Source organism: Xenopus tropicalis, chromosome 9 (genome assembly GCF_000004195.4).
Source record: "Xenopus tropicalis strain Nigerian chromosome 9, UCB_Xtro_10.0, whole genome shotgun sequence".
In the NCBI taxonomy this organism is placed as follows: domain Eukaryota; kingdom Metazoa; phylum Chordata; class Amphibia; order Anura; family Pipidae; genus Xenopus; species Xenopus tropicalis.
In genome coordinates this window covers 10164395-10181211 of record NC_030685.2, presented here as the reverse complement: position 1 = coordinate 10181211, position 16817 = coordinate 10164395, and the positions used below count along the sequence as shown (strand labels likewise).

General features: G+C 41.9%; 2 protein-coding genes across 2 annotated transcripts; both read left to right on the top strand.

Moving 5' to 3' along the window:
- Positions 1-650: 650 nt before the first annotated feature.
- Positions 651-6297, top strand: LOC100487466. Its single transcript, XM_018097222.2, has 6 exons — positions 651-739; positions 2272-2591; positions 3499-3684; positions 4939-4991; positions 5782-5896; positions 6047-6297. The coding sequence occupies exons 2-5, from the start codon at positions 2303-2305 to the stop codon at positions 5857-5859; spliced, it is 606 nt and encodes a 201-aa protein (XP_017952711.2). The 5' UTR covers positions 651-739; positions 2272-2302; the 3' UTR covers positions 5860-5896; positions 6047-6297.
- Positions 6298-9608: 3311 nt separating this feature from the next.
- LOC101732152 lies at positions 9609-15772 on the top strand. The gene is made up of 5 exons (XM_004918152.4): positions 9609-9838; positions 10715-11002; positions 12474-12689; positions 13822-13850; positions 14725-15772. The coding sequence occupies exons 2-5, from the start codon at positions 10723-10725 to the stop codon at positions 14824-14826; spliced, it is 627 nt and encodes a 208-aa protein (XP_004918209.2). The 5' UTR covers positions 9609-9838; positions 10715-10722; the 3' UTR covers positions 14827-15772.
- The last annotated feature ends 1045 nt before the right edge of the window (positions 15773-16817 follow it).

The following is a 16817-nucleotide window of genomic DNA, read 5'->3' as shown; positions in this document are numbered from 1 at the left end:
CACTAATCGGCGTGTAATACAGAGAGACGGCACTAAGCGGCGTGTAATACAGAGAGACGGCACTAAGCGGCGTGTAATACAGAGAGACGGCACTAAGCGGCGTGTAATACAGAGAGACGGCACTAAGCGGCGTGTAATACAGAGAGACGGCACTAAGCTGTGTGTAATACAGAGAGACGGCACTAAGCTGTGTGTAATACAGAGAGACGGCACTAAGCTGTGTGTAATACAGAGAGACGGCACTAAGCGGCGTGTAATACAGAGAGACGGCACTAAGCTGTGTGTAATACAGAGAGACGGCACTAAGCTGTGTGTAATACAGAGAGACGGCACTAAGCTGTGTGTAATACAGAGAGACGGCACTAAGCGGCGTGTAATACAGAGAGACGGCACTAAGCTGTGTGTAATACAGAGAGACGGCACTAAGCTGTGTGTAATACAGAGAGACGGCACTAAGCGGTGTGTAATACAGAGAGACGGCACTAAGCGGTGTGTAATACAGAGAGACGGCACTAAGCGGTGTGTAATACAGAGAGACGGCACTAAGCGGTGTGTAATACAGAGAGACGGCACAATTGCATGTATATAAGGTGCTGCAAGATTGCCCTTTGTGCCTGATTATTAGTAACTATTATTACAGTGACTGTGCTTTGCAGGAAGGCTCCCTGTGCTGCTTTCACTTTCCATTCTTCACATCTCTGCGTCCCTGATCCCTAAGGGCTCGGCAGCCTGACACTCGGTGAGTAACTGCCCCGGCAGCCCCCCTGCCCACCTGCACAACTGAACATATTAACCCTCACATATTGCCCCCTGCCCAGTTCTGCCTCTCTATCTTGCCCCACAGCTTCTCTCTATGGGAGCCCTCAGAGCACAATTTAGCTTCAGATTTCCCATCAGTCGTTTCATGGAGTTAAAATCCTCTGTCCCCCAGTACTTCATGTGACACTGTGGTGGGGGGGGGGGGCACTTGCAATCTAGAAGCTCTAATATAAAGGGTTAATTCAACGTTAACCAAACGTTACTCAGCTGTCGCTGGACTACAAATCCCAGAATAATGTAACATATAATGAAGGGTGAGGCATGCTGGGAGCTGTAGTCCAGCAACATCAGGGCTGTATTCTTAAAGCAATATTGCACAATAAAACTTTCCCAGCTCTCTAGGGCCCGCATTGGCAGCATTGAAATGCAAAAGAATTTCTTACTCCAAATGCATTAAAGTCAATGGGCGTTTCTTCTCACTCCATCTTGTTTCTCAAATGTGTCGCCATTTGGAGACTTTTTTCGCAGTTTTGCGAATTTTTCGGCGAAGCTTAAAACTTCAATTAATATTACTGATCGATTACGAAAGAGAATCTGTAAGTTATATCCCTCTGATAGGTCCTGAATATATATATATAATCAATCAACAAAAGTTTTCAGTGAAATAAACAACTATTTATTGGCTCAAAATGAAACAAACAATACTATACCAAACAATGGATAGGTGCATCCCAGTGCCTCATGGTACCCACTCTCCTAACGCGTTTCGCACCATTGGGTGCTTCATCAGAGGAGGTGTGGCATGTTTGTGTCATTTCCTTTATATACCCCCCCACCTATGATTTATGCAGTGTACAGGGCTACTATCAAACCCTGTAATAGGCTCATAATATATCAAACACCTAAAATATACATTCCCAGGGGCCTTCAAAAACAACCCTGCACCCAGCATAAATCATATTGTGAAAAAATACACAAAACATCAATATTGATATTGCACATTAGAAACATTTAAATACATTCACAGTGCATATAAGCCTCATAGCAAACACCTAAAGTGCATAATAGTGCAAAAAAAAAAATGGGTTGGGGGGTATATAAAGGAAATGACATGAACATGCCACACCTCCTCTGATGAAGCACCCAATGGTGCAAAACGCGTTAGGAGAGTGGGTACCATGAGGCACTGGGATGCACCTATCCATTGTTTGGTATAGTATATTTGCTTTTTTTGGATTGTTTGTTTAATTTTGAGCCAATAAATGGTTGTTTGTTGATTGAAAGCTTAAAACTTCATTAGCATGTGCTAAATAGGGTACAGAAGGGTTAAGGGCAAAGACACGGGGCAATTAGTCTTCGCGACTTATAATTAACCCAGTCGCGGCGACTAATCGCCCTGTGTGTCTTCGCCCTAAATTTTCAACTCGGATTCGGTTCGGCCAGGAACATGTATTTAGCCAAATCCTGGATTCCTACTCCTAATGCATTAACGTCAATGGTCTTCTTTTCCAGGCCGGAGAGAAGATAGTGGATCTCCTGAAACATGAAGTTGCTCCAGGATGAGAAGCTGAATGTATCAGTCACCACCAGGGCCGGCGAGGACAATGTTCTTTGGATTCTCAATCACCTGCGGTCACATCCGTACCGGGGGCTTCTGGGTAAAGTCACTTACTTGCCCATAACCAACACCAATAAGAATGAATGGAGGTCGGAGGTAGAGAAGACCTCCTTTGCGCTGCTTTATCATTCCCAGAACCACGGCCGACTGAACATCACCGATGTGACCGATTCCTTGTATGACAATGAGCTCCATCACCTCTCCGACCAGCTGGGTAAGAACGGGCAAAACATAACATCATTCTACTGTATATACCTAAATCTATCAAGGTCACAAAGTGCTTATTAATGATGTAAAGTCATTTCTACCCACAGTATTTGAACCCCTGAACCTTAGTATTTTTTTTTAAAATTAAGGTTCTTGGTGAATACTATAAAAATAATGAGCAATTGGTCCGTGTTTGGTGTATTTTCTCCTAATAACCAGCAGGGGGGAACAGTGTCCCATTAAAGGGGATGTAAACCCTGCTGCACAGCGCGGCTCTACCAAATGTTACTCAGCTGTCGCTGGACTACAAATCTCAGAATAATGTAATATATAATGAAGGATGAGGCATGCTGGGAGCTGTAGTCCAGCAACATCAGGGTTGTATTCTTAAAGCAATATTGCCCAATAAAACTTTCCCAGCTCTCTAGGGCCCGCATTGGCAGCATTGAAATGCAAAAGAATCCTCCAATGAGAATCCCAGCTGATCTGTATAAATCTGGCTCCCTGTTCTCTGTTCCTGCAATTGGAGTTGGAAGCATTAAGCACAGTTTCCCAGCACTGAACAAGTCTGTCCCTTTATCCCCATGTCTGATTCCTGTGCCATATAATGAAGGGAAAATGACATAATTATCTCTATATGTAAGATAACAGCAAGATGCCTGACCTAGTGCTGCGAACGTTCACATTGGTCATTTCTTTTGCATTTATTATGACATTTTTGGTCAGTAGATTCTCATAGGTGAATTTTCTTGCATCTATAATGACAGAAAAACTAAGGGGCGCAGTGGGACAGCATCATGGCTAGGTTTACATCCCCTTTAAAGTGCTCTCATACTCAAAAGCTAATGGCCAATGTCCCATAATGCTACTGTACTTCATATAAATACAATTATACATAATGGTGTATCTTTCAGGGCGGCAGAATGTGATAGTTGTAATCGATGACCTAAAAAAGAGCGACGATGAAGAGAAAGAGCGTATTTTGCACTCTCAACCGAGTATCTCAAGGTTGGCCAGAGAACTTCTTCTATTCAGCGACAAGGAGAAAGACCCAATGCCAGTGGCCAAGCAGCAAGTCCTACTGGGCGCATTCAGATCTGGTAGGAAAAACAAATATGTTTGTAATTGGTTCTTAGCCCCTTCCATTGTCTAATAATGTCTACCCCCAAAAATCCAAAGGGACGTTCAAAGTCAAGAACTGGCCAAGAACTAAAGTCTATGCATCATACACACTGGTTTTCGAGTTATCTTCTCAAAACCAGAAGGTTATTTTTTATTATTTATAACAGCAGTTCTCAACCTGTGGGTCGGGGCCCCTTTGGGGGTGGAACGACCCTTTCACAGGGATCGCCTAAGACCATTGGAAAACACATATTTCCGATGGTCTTAGGAATAATTGTATGGTTGGGGGGTCACCACAACATGAGGAACTGTATTAAAGGGTCGCGGCATTAGGAAGGTTGAGAACCACTGGTTTATAAAGTCATCCACAAGGGCTTCTGCTGGGTGGCACCACTATGAAGAGCACCAAAGACCTGAGAAAGACCCATGGGAAAAAATAATTAGCTCAAGATTAGAGATCAGAGCTGATGCTTCACCGAAAAGTTTCACGAAATGGCGAAAAATCAGCGAAATGCAAAAAAAGACGTGCTTCAAAAAAATGATGCGCGTGATATTTATTTTTTGACACACAACAGTTTTTTTTGGACACACGGCGGATTTTTCCGCAGGAAATTTTTGCACCCGTTTGTTGAAACAATCCGCCAATGGCGAAATGCAGAAATTTGCCGCAAATTCCTACCTAGCAAAAAATTTAGATAGCAGGCATGGACTTGTGCCGAATTTCTACATTTCGCCATTGGCAGATAGTTTTGCGAAACTTCCATGAAAACTGGGCGCAGAAAAATTTGTTGTGCGTCAAAAATGGGTGCGACCGCATCAAAAATGGGCGCAGCCGCTCCAAAAAAGAAGTGGGTGAATTTTATGGCAAAGCAAAATGGGACAGATTCGCTCATCACTACTTATCAATAATTAGAGCACAAAAAAAACTTTAGCGCCCAGGGACCAGTGCAGAAACCCATGGGGCAAATTTATTATCAAATGAAAATAATTCAAAACTTTGGATTAGAAAAAAGGTCAACATTCAAGCTGAGCTCTTTTTTTTATTTTTTTGTAAAAATCAATTGAATTTCATTTCCAATTTTTTCTTCCGCAACTCGACGCAATCACATTTTTTCATCTGAGTTTCTTTTTTGTGAATTTGTCGGGGACTGAGAACAAATGGTCAGTCTCCAAATTGTAAAAATGTCATAAATTGTCTTTTTTTTTTTTTCTTTTTTTCTCTTCTTCTTTAGCTTATGGAGACAGACAAACATCACAAACATCACAATCATCTAAATTCCAGTGGGTATGTACCGAAACTGAGGTTTATCGCCATATCGAACATCACCAGTCAGGTATAGCAGCAGTGCCAGCTTGATTTATTGGGCGCAATGGACCCTTCTAGCCCATAATTGGCATATTCACTGCTTAGTGCCCACAGACCTGCCCCACACTATTGAGCTAAATGTCGTGTATAACTTTGGCCTTGCTTAGTGCAAACCTTCTCGGTCCAGGTTGAAAGTTCTGTTTGAACCCGGTTCATATTAAGGGCAGTTCATGCTGATTGCAATTAGGTGTTTAATCTGTCAATTTTGCGTATAGTTTAACATATAGGGAAAAAAAAAAGGAAAAAAAACCCCTAACCCTGTAGGCAATTATGAATAATATACGGTGCTGGTTTCCCTTTGGGCTAAACATTAACCCTATCTGTAACAATGGCCCCTTTATTGGAGCTCCCTATAGATCCTCTCAGGTCCCTGTCTGTGTTTCAAATGTGGGGTGGGCGTGTCCTAACGGTCCATGCCAGAAGCACAGTAGGAGGGGGAGAGCCAATCACAGCCCTGCAGTCACACAGGCACAGACAGGCTTCAGTTCCCTATCAGGTCAGCCTAGCTGCTGATTGGTTCCTATCCTACAGTGCCGCCGCCCCCCTCCTGGGAAAGGAGGCAGAAGGAAGTGTAAGAGATGGGCAGGGCTAGTGAAACACTATTTTTTAAAGCCCATTCCTTCTATATTTAGATGAGTACAATTCATTGGCACAATATTTTTTTTTCACACTATATGCCCCCTTTTAATATTACCCTCTTGTTTTACAGAAACATAAACTTCTGGTGGCTTTTGTCGTTGTGGCAACAGCGATCCTTGGGAGAAAGATTTACCAAAAAAGGCATTAAATGACGAGTAACGACTCTACAATTCCATTGGTCATTAGTAAGTATGTCACTGATGTGAGAATCAATAAACTTGAACTCGTTTTTTTAGGTTATTATAACGGTATATTGGTTGCCATTGCTTCCTAAAGTGACTTGTGGCTTGAAAATAGATATTTTTTTCTTTCTAACTTTGGCTTTATTCCATTAGGATCAACAAGTCAAAGTGTCCAAGAACCTACAAGACTGAGCCACTGGAACCCCATCCGACCAATCAGCAGATACTTCCTTCAGTTTCTATCCCTCCATAGAGCACCAGCAGTAACCACGGAAGCCCACAGAAGACATGGACGGAGATGAACCAATTTATATTGTTTAACAAAAAAATGTAAAAATACTCAGGGAGCTCATCTAAGCACTTTTGCAATTTAAATTCATTATAATTTTTTTTACATTTCAAAACATTAGTCGTTTTTTTTGTTGGTCATTTTGTCCGACCGGGCCACAGCCAGGAGAAGATCTCAGCAGAAGAAGTAGATTGGCTTAGAAAAGATGAGAGACATAGGCAGAGCAACATTGGAAGAGTTTTCTTTTCTTGTTCTATAAACACAAGGAATTCTGGGAACTAATCCCAAAGAGCTCCAAGAAAACCCCATTTACATGGGTCTACCCTATAGGCTAAAGCTCACCCACTGGGTTTTTCCTGATCAGCATAGGTAGAGCCAGGAGTGGGGATACACAAACAAGCTAAAAGGGTTGAGGAGACCGCCTCACACATATGCAAATAAACCAACAGGATTCTGGGAACTAATTCCTTAAAGGACAACTAAAGCCTAAAAAAGAATATGGCTAGAAATGTTTAACTATGAGTTTTAAGCCCTTGTACCAGCCCAAAGCCACCAACGCTCTATAGAAATAAAGCCCCATGCCCCTAAAGATGCCCACAGTAGCTCTCCATCTTTTGCCTTGCCCAACTACTGCACATGCTCAGTCTGCTCTTGGCTGATGTCAGTGACCTGAGCTTAGGGATCGACTCACAATATTCTTCTTTCCCCTGCCTGCTTGGTCTGGTCACTGCCTGGTCACTATTAAACATGCATATAAGCCAACCAATCACAGTCCTGTCTGGCTGCTCCCTAAATAACTGAAGTCCTGCTCTGGCACTTTGAGCTTGGGGCGAGACTTTAGCTGAATCCTTATTGTGACTGTTCTTTCCACCTTGTAATACTGAGCCGTGTAACAAATATAAGTTACAAAGGTTCGCAACAGAGGCACTTTAAAGGAGAACTAAAGTCTAAAATAGAAAATCATTAGAAATGCTGTATTTTGTATACTGAACATAAACATAAACATTCTGAACTTACTGCACAAGCCCAGAGGTTGAGAAGCCTAATTAAAGTAATGATTTATGCTTTCAAAGTTGTCCACAGGGGGCTGCCATCTTGTTACTTTGTTATACCATCTTCTATAAGATCTGGCTCCTGCACATGCTCAGTTTGCTATGGGCTGCTGTTGGGAGGCGGAGCTTAGGGAACATAGAAAATTATCAAAACAACAGCACAAAGCCAGTGGCTGCATAAATATGCAAAAGAATCCTCCAATGAGAATCCCAGCTGATCTGTATAAATCTGGCTCCCTGTTCTCTGTTCCTGCAATTGGAGTTGGGAGCATTAAGCACAGTTTCCCAGCACTGAACAAGTCTGTCCCTTTATCCCCATGTCTGATTCCTGTGCCATATAATGACGGGAAAATGACATCATTATCTCTATATGTAAGGTACCAGCAAGGGGCCTGACACAGTGCTGGGAATCAGCATTCTCATTGGTCACTTCTCTTGCATCTATAATTAAGTTTTCAGTCAGTGAATTAGTGAATTAGGGTTGTCACCTGTCTAGTTAAGAAAATAAAAAGGGATAGTTTTGGTTCTAAACCAGGACAAACTCCACTGTTATTATTATTATTAACATTTATTTATAAACGCCAACATATCCCGCAGCGCTGTACAATAAGTGGGTTACATACATTGGACATACAGAGTAACATATAAAGCAATCAATAACCGATACAGGAGGGGAAGGGAGCCCTGCCCAAAAGAGCTTACAATTAGTGATGGGCGAAATGTTTCGCCAGGCATGCATTCATGACGAATTTCCGTGTTTCGCTATTGGCGGATTGTTTCGCGAAATGGATGAAAAAATTTGCTGCAGAAAAATTCGCCGCCCTCAAAAAAGAATAGTCGCGGGCGTCAAAAGAATAGCCACGCGACGAAATAATAGCCGCGGGTGACAAAAGAATAGCTGTGCGACTAAATAATAGCCGCGGGCAACAAAATAATAGCCGAGGGCGACAAAAGAATAGCTGCGGGCGGCGAAATAATAGTCGCGGGCGACAAAAGAATAGCCATGTGAAAAAATAATAGCCGCGGGCGACAAAAGAATAGCTGCGGGCGACAAAATAATAGCCGAGGGCAACAAAAGAATAGCCGTGTGACAAAATAATAGCCGCAGGCGACAAAAGAACAGCTGTGGGCGGCGAAATCATAGCCGCGGGCGGCGAAATCATAGCCGTGGGCGACAAAAGAATAGCCGTGTGACAAAATAATAGCCGGGAGCGACAAAAGAATAGCTGCGGGCGACATTTTTTTTTGCTGCATGACATTTTCGCCGTTTCACGAATTTTTTACCGTTTCGCTGATCTTTTGAAAGATTCGCAAATTTTTCGGCGAAGCGAAACGGAACAGATTTACGAATCACTACTTACAATCTACAAGTTGTTTTATTGTCCCTCCTTGTATCATAGCCCCATCCCCTGATAACACCAACCCACCTTTCATTGTTGTCCGATTTACTCCCCCCCCCCGATGTCACAGCCTGGGATAGGGGACAATAAAAAGGTGGGAACCCAAATTAAATGGCTCCCCAGTACTTTCCAGTTGGCTTTAATAATTAGGTAATGAAATACACAAGTATTTACCAGCAGGAATCCAATAACTAAACGTGATTCATCACTAGTTCCACTCATTGACCAAATATTCAATGCTTTGTGGGGAAATGGACTTTTGTTGCCCCTGTCTGTTCAGCCCTACTGGAAGGATGGGGAGGTTTCCTGCATAACCAATCACATTTGCCTTTCCCTTGAATCCAAAACTGTCTAACCCCCGACAGCCCTACCCAAACAACATCTGGTCTAAAATTGTCCAGATCTCCATCAAGGAAGGTTTGATTTCCCTGTGGGATTGGGACTGCATTGACTCGTTGATGCAGTGATTGGTCTGATAGGCCATATATCTGCCAGTTTAATAGGATCCTTTGGCAAAAACTGTCTAACCCCCGACAGCCCTACCCAACTAACATCTTGTCTAAAATTGTCCAGATCTCCATCGGACAGGTTTGATTTCCCTGTGGGATTGGGACCGCATTGACTCGTTGATGCAGTCATTGGTCTGATAGGCCATACATCCGCCAAACAATCGAATTAGCCCATTATCGCCCATCTTAGGTGGGCATATCAGGAGAAGATCCGCTCGTAGCGACCTGGCAGATCTTACCATGTATGGCCACCTTTAGAATACTGCAGACTGGCAAAACTAAAAGGGTAGAATTAACACAATATTAGCCTTGAAGGCACATAAAAGGCTACTTGCAAATGATCTGGCACTACTGAGCTAGCACTGCTGAAGGAGCCGCACCCAGTACAGTATGTGAACACACTCCTCCTTTGTTTATAATGCGGTATAATTAGCCTTATATTACATTGCACACCTGATAATAGCAGAAAAGGCAGAGATCCCGGATACTCGAGCACACAAAGTATATATAGAACAAGTCATTCTTCTCCTGTTTGGAATGTGGCCCAACGAGTCTAGGGCAGAGGCAGAGAAAGAGAATATCTCGTTTTATTTTGCATTGTGAAAGTAAAGGTGTCGCGGCACATGGGATTTGCTCAGGATTCTACCCCTTGGAACTCCTGCGCCCCAGCTACAAGGACCATCGCATAAATCCAGGTAAGTCCTAAAATGTTTGGGCCATTTGTTCCAAGGACAGTAGATGGGGAATGGTGGTGTCGAGCTCTGTTCTGGGACCCAACAAGTTCTGCTGGTATTTAGAACAGCCCTTGGTCCTGATACCCAACTGGATGTCTACCCTTGGTGAGGAACTCATGGCTACACTAAGGGTCTACAAAGGGATGTATGTTTGCCCTTTATATAGCCACACCTCACACCCTGGCATTACTTGCAGGGTATAATTATCAATAGACCAGTGAAGACAGGGGTTTCCAATGTGCTTGCGAACAAAATAATTCTTGGTGGTAATGGTCCTAATTTGTCAATGAAAGCGTTTTCCTTCCTTGGAGGTATGTAGAGAGTCATGAATTACAACTGACACTTAGGGATTATGAATATATGAATGGTACTAGAACGTTGGGAGCAATTACACATATAGGGTAACTTGTACCCTATTGTTTAATTTTTGTTTTACTGACCCATGTACCCCAATGTTCATCCAAAGACTACCATTTGGAAATAGGTCTGTGCTCTTCTAGCACCCCTGTGCCAAATTCTCTGTATGTACCCTGCCATGTACAGACATACCTTCATACCTTCATACCTTAATCTTAACCTTTTCTATTGGGTTCCCAGATTATGTTTATGTTAGGGTCTATTTACTTTCTGCCTATTGGCATAAAATACAAGGATTGGATGGTGTAGAAGAAAATGCACTTTTTTTATAAATACATAATTTACCACCACTTTTTGGGGCGTTTTTCCAGCCTAAATCATTTTATACAGTATGACCAATAGGCTCTTTAGGGTATCAAAGAGGACCATAGAGACCCAATGTAATCACCAAGACTTACATTCTACCATTATCTTCTTCAGAAAGGACAATGCCTGAAGAGCTCATAAAGAAGCCATTGCTTGGGATCTTCTCCAGAGATCATCAGGCCAACTATGAGTGGCTGATCGACTGCCTCTTGAAATACTCTGCTGTCCCAGACATCCGCCCGGTCTACATTGGCAATAACACTGGCCTGACCTTTAGAGATGCAGTTTCCAAATGCACCTTTGCCATTGTGTACCACACACTGAAGAGAGGGAGGATAAATATCACCAATGTGACCGACTCGTTGTACGATGATGAACTCGCATATCTGTGCGCCAGCCTAGGTAAGGGTAATGCCATCTGTTCAGTGGTAACAAAAATGTATGTATTTATTTTATAAATCAACATGAAATCAATTATTTCAGCCAAAGTTAGGGGCATATGTATGAGCTAGTGAAGGGATCATCCTCTTGTAAAAGCTTTTGGGGTATTTTTCAGAGAAAGCTGTAGAGATCTGCCATTACTACCAAAACTGGCCAAAAAAATTGTGCCAAAAACGTCCTTCTCGCTGGCTAAACATACATTATATGGATATGTAGTAGCCACAATATGTAGTGACCCATCAGGCACACAATTAATGTTCTTTTCCCGCTGAGATAAGTCTAATAAAATTAAGAAGCATCCTTATATTATGTAGGGGGAATGAGGTGACAATGATGCCCTATACAATAAATGAGTTCAAAATGGCAGGTCTCACTCCTTGTACAAGGAACTAAAGTTACTGGAAAGAGCCTAAAGGTGGCCATACATGGTAGCCCTGGCCTGCATCCCTTCAATGTGATCTGATCTAATATTGGCCCCCTGAAGGTGGGCATTTCAGAGGAAGATCTGTTTGTTTGGCAAGGTAGCGTATCTTTACGTGTACGGCCCCATTAAGAACCCCTCAGCTAATTTCACCAACCACGTTCTTTGCCACTTTTTGGACGAGCATCTGACTATTTCTGGGGGGCTTGTTTGTTTGGTTAAATAAGCCATTAATGTCTTCAAAGAGACTCTAGGGGAAATAAAGGACAATGAAAATAAATATAGAATACATTCTAACAAAAGTAGAATCGTTTATACAAGAAGGTTCGTGCATTCACAGACTCTGAATGGCTGCGCCTCCTTTAGAATTCTCTGGTCGGTTGCAGTTGCAGAAAGCTGCTCCCATCCGTGTTACTAAACTTAAACATAAAGACACCAGAAAAGCGGGTTTTCTGTGCACAGAACATCTCAGCTACATTGAGGCATTGCCTTCCAATGTGCCCTATACACAAACAAAGGTGGTTTGTCATGAGATATCTTGTCATCGTGCCAAACCAATGCACTCCTTCCATGAACATTGCCAGTTATGGCTTTCTTAGAAGGCAATAAAGGCATTCCATGCTGGGCACAATCTCCTCATCATAAGTGTTGTGTATATATGTGTTGTGTATTACAGTACTCCCCAACCAGTGGCTTGTGAGTAACATTTTGCTCACCACCCCCCTTGATGTTGCTCCCAGTTGCCTCAAAGTAGGTGCCCATTTTTTGGAGACAAGTTTTGGAAGCACAGAAACACAGTTTTACCCCAAGCAGAGCCTCCTGTAGGCCGGCAGTCAACATGGGGCTACCAAATAGCCAATCACAGCCCTTTTTTGGCATCCCCAAAGAACTTTTTTCATGCTTGTGTGGCTCACCAACATTTTACAAGAGTAGAGTAAAAAGAGATTGAGGTTCCTTATCTAAATAATCACATCATCTACACATCGTCTCAATAATCGCTCTTGTGTGCAGGTAAAGACAATGTCATTGTTGTGATTGATGACCTGGAGAACATCAGCCCTGATGATAGGAACAGAATACTGGAGATGCAGCCGAGCATAGGGTATTTGGCAAGGGATGTCTTCCTATTCAGCACCATAGAAAAAGAACGGATACCTCTGGGTAATCCAAAGAAGAAGAATGTGATTCCTGACCCTAAACTGGCACAACTTGTCGATATAATAAAAGGTAAATACCATACTGAAATAGTCAGTCTATTCAAGGGATGTTATACAAACCAGTGGCCTATTTGGTCTACAGAATTCTTTGTCTTTCTAAAGGGATTTTAGGAAAATCTGCCCATTGGAGGACACACTTCTATAAGGGCAATAGAGCAATAATGGCTATAACTATAGAGAAAGCAGGCCCAGGGTACATGGGGGCCTGGACTACAGGGTCTGCTTCCTCTATAGCTTTATCGAACCCCCTTCCCAACAATCTCCTACGTGAGAGCTAGTGGGCGGGGATGGGGGAATGTGAGGGTGTGGAGTTGGGATGTAAGGGGTGGGCGGGGAGTATGAGAAGGGAGGGTGGGTGTGGAATGGAAGAGGGGGGTAATGTTTGCTTTGTCCCTCAGAAGATTTGTTTGCAGAGGGGCCCAGGGCAGTCTAGGAACACCACTAATAAACTTATATAAATGCAATGTTTTTGCTAAAAATGTATATAACGTATACAACGCCATTTATTTTCCATTTCCGTTATTTTCTTTGACAACCATTTCTAATTGAAAAAATAGACTGTGCCTACACCTGTATTAAAATTAAAATTGGGAAGAACACATCTATTGGCCAAACAATGTTGAACAGTATCTAAATTTTCAAATGAAAAGTTGGGAAAAACAAATTTATTGGGCTGAACAATGTTGAACAGTATCTAAACATTCAAATTAAGTTGGGGAGAGCAAATGTATTGGGCTGAACAATGTTGAACAGTATCTAAACATTCAAATTAAGTTGGGGAGAGCAAATGTATTGGGCTGAACAATGTTGAACAGTATCTAAACATTCAAATTAAGTTGGGGAGAGCAAATTTATTGGGCTGAACAATGTTGAACAGTATCTAAATATTTAAATTAAGTTGGGGAGAGCAAATTTACTGGGTTGAACAGTATCTAAATATTTAAATTAAGTTGGGGAGAGCAAATTTATTGGGCTGAACAATGTTGAACAGTATCTAAATATTCAAATGAACAGTTGGTGAGAGCAATTTTATTGGGATAAACAATGTTCAGCATCAACGTATTCAAATTAAAACTAAGTTGTGTTTTCCTTTTACATTGTGAGGAGCTATATTCTAATTGAGACATTTCTCCTTCCAACAGGTCATCATCATACAAGAAAACAATGCAATGTAAGTCACATTTCACTTGTTTAATATCAGCCAAATTTCATAGAAAATCCCAAATTTTGTTGAAAATGTAATAAATGATAGACAAGAAATGGCAATATATTTGTGTATAATGTGTTTCATAAGTAGAAGTGACCTTAGGCATAGAGATCTGATTGGCCGAGTTGGCAAATGTTATTGACTGTAACTGTATCACTGGAATATATATATATATCAGTAAATATTGCCCTTTTACATCCTTTCCCTTGAGCCGCCATTTTGTGATGGGCTGTGTGCTCCCTCAGAGATCACCTGACAGGAAGTGATGCAGCTCTAACTGTAATAGGAAGTAGTGTGGGAGGAAAATGCAGAACTCTGCCCATTCATTGGCTGATGGAGCCTAGCATGTATGCGTGCCTTGGCTTGTTTGTGAGCATTATGAATCCTATGATCCCAGGGGGCGGCCCTTAGTACTTAAAATGGCAGTTTTCTATTTAGGATTACCCAATGGCACATACAACTAATACTACTAAACGTATACTACGTTATATTTAAGGGGTTAAGGTGGACATACACAGGCCAATAAAAGCGGGCAACTATCTGAGTCAGCAGTCTATCAGCCCGCGGATGGGGCCCAACATCTACCCAATATATGGGTAGATGTTAGATGTTGGTTGGGCAGGTTTAAAAATCCCATTGATGCAAGGAGTGCCAAGGCTTATTGATCATCGCTCATTTGGCAAACAAGAAGATCTTTCTGTGTCTCTTTGGATAGATATGCGGACAAAAGTCAGTGATACGCCTACACAACTGGACAACATGTATTGTGTAATAGGCACAAGGGTAACCAATGTATTGGTTTAAGATGATGGCAATCAAATCTATTTTTTTCTTACAGATAAACGACCCTTGCAAAATTGGCATAATCGTTGCAGTCGTTGTTATTGTGAGTTTCGTTATCGCTGGATTAATATACGCCGCTGAGGAACATCTGATATAATGACCTCAAAGTCCCCAGGGAATGACTATAGACACCACCCAGATGCTTACTATAGAGTCCCAAGGGAAACTGCTGCATGAAGCTGGTTGTACTGTAGGTTCTACACTGCTAGGTTGTGAAGGTGGTGTTACCTTGCAAAATTTGGCAAAATCCTATTTTTTTGTATGAACATACATCCAAACACACACACAATGTAAAATAACTCATATTGGCTCTCTCTGTTGAAAGTTAGTTCTTGCACCAATCCCCAGTCCTTTTGCCTTGCATCAAGCTGGTGGTTGCATTGGTTAAGGTGTTAAGTACAGGGTCTCCTTTTGCCTTTCACCAAGCTGGCATTGCATGTACTTTTCTAAATAAGGTGTTAAGTACAAAGAGTCAACACACACAAACCCTGGAATTAACACCTGAGTTGAGTTACCAGCTGGAAGAGATGCTATTCACACCTACAATGACCAGGTTGGATATAGATTTCTCAATGCCAAGGCCCCATCAAGTACAATGAGATGTTAACTAATTCTACACTGTATTGTATATAAGACATGGGGGAATAGTTGCAAATTCTGCTGTGTGATGAAAGGCAATGAGTTAATCCTGATGCATAACCAATAGGTAATTAAGAGTTGATATACTGTAGATGCTGGAATCATCGCCAAGTTGAAGAAACCTACAGGCCTACCAAGCACACCATTAAAGGTCCTTCAACAAGTTCAGCAGGTCCTGCATTCAAACCATCCAAGCAACTGGCACCAGAAGTCAACCAACTTCCAACAAGACAACCAACATCCAACAATACAACCAACATCAATGGGTTATGGTCACACAAAGCAATGGTTGGCTGTGCCATTGGCAACTTGGTACTTGACCACCCTTGGCCACCATAGAGTCATTGTTATAATATTGTAAATACTTTATTTTCCATAATAAAGAGCCAGTAACACAAAAACAACGAGAAGTATTAATTTGACCTTTATTTCTATCCTGTATGTGGTCATGTGATACCTTTCAAGGAAACCCAGGTTTATTTTCTAACATTTAACCATATAAATTGTCCTTTTATAACCCTAAAAGCTGAACTTGTAAAGATAATAATCTGGTCAAACAGTAAGAAGACTGTCTATAAAGTGCACATCAATCATATGTGGGCCTCTTTATGGGTTTTCTAGGAGATGGCTGGGGGCTTATGGAACCTTGGTTCCTGGGTAACCAGGTCAAAGTCTATGGGGGTTATGTAATAAAAGGCACTAAATTTGCCCAGGAGCTGTAACCCAAAGCTACTAATCAGCAGGTAGAATTTACTGGTCACCTGTGTAAAAGCAAACATCCTATTGGTTGCTATGGGTTACTGCTACTGGGCAAACGTAGTGCCTTTTATTACATAACCCCCTATAAAACCTACTTTTATTGTTACGTTGGAACACTTCTGCCATCGGTGTCCCATAAGAACTGCCTTAAAGCAACATCAACACAAAACCCCAGTACAGTAGAAATAGAAGCAGTGTGGACATTAATACCAAGGTCCAACCTTTAGTACCATTATTTTCAACAAGTCTTCAGATAATACATATTGATGGCTTGGGCCAGAGAGACCTATGGACTGAAAATAAATGTTAAAATAAACATATTATTCATAAGATTTCAGCAGAATTTTTGTGTGTATTGTGTTTAAATACAGTGAGACAATTAGCACTTTCTCCCATATGACCAATCGCTTACAAACCTTCATTTCTCCTTCCTGGATGGAATACACTCCCATGATTGGTTCAGTTCTCTTCTTAATAAAACATAACTTTCTGGTTCCGTACTTCTTCTTTTCCTTGTCTGGCAAATCCCTGCCTCAGCCATGTCCCATTAGTTCCTATTCCACCACCAAGGTTTATTTCTACCTCCAGCACATTTCCTATGCCAACCCATACCAACCCACTCCAACCTACACCAACCCATGCCAACCTACACCAACCCACACCAACCCACACCAACCTACACCAACCCAC

What these genes read in the sequence shown, in the direction of transcription:
- LOC101732152 (XM_004918152.4), top strand. Translation starts at nt 10,723, where the DNA reads ATGCCTGAAGAGCTCATAAAGAAGCCATTGCTTGGGATCTTCTCCAGA. An exon ending in ACTTGTCGATATAATAAAAG is followed by an intron (nt 12,690 to 13,821) that starts GTAAATACCATA and finishes TCCTTCCAACAG; the next exon opens with GTCATCATCATACAAGAAAA. An exon ending in ATACAAGAAAACAATGCAAT is followed by an intron (nt 13,851 to 14,724) that starts GTAAGTCACATT and finishes TTTTTCTTACAG; the next exon opens with ATAAACGACCCTTGCAAAAT.
- LOC100487466 (XM_018097222.2), top strand. Translation starts at nt 2,303, where the DNA reads ATGAAGTTGCTCCAGGATGAGAAGCTGAATGTATCAGTCACCACCAGG. An exon ending in ACTGGGCGCATTCAGATCTG is followed by an intron (nt 3,685 to 4,938) that starts GTAGGAAAAACA and finishes CTTCTTCTTTAG; the next exon opens with CTTATGGAGACAGACAAACA. An exon ending in AATCATCTAAATTCCAGTGG is followed by an intron (nt 4,992 to 5,781) that starts GTATGTACCGAA and finishes CTTGTTTTACAG; the next exon opens with AAACATAAACTTCTGGTGGC.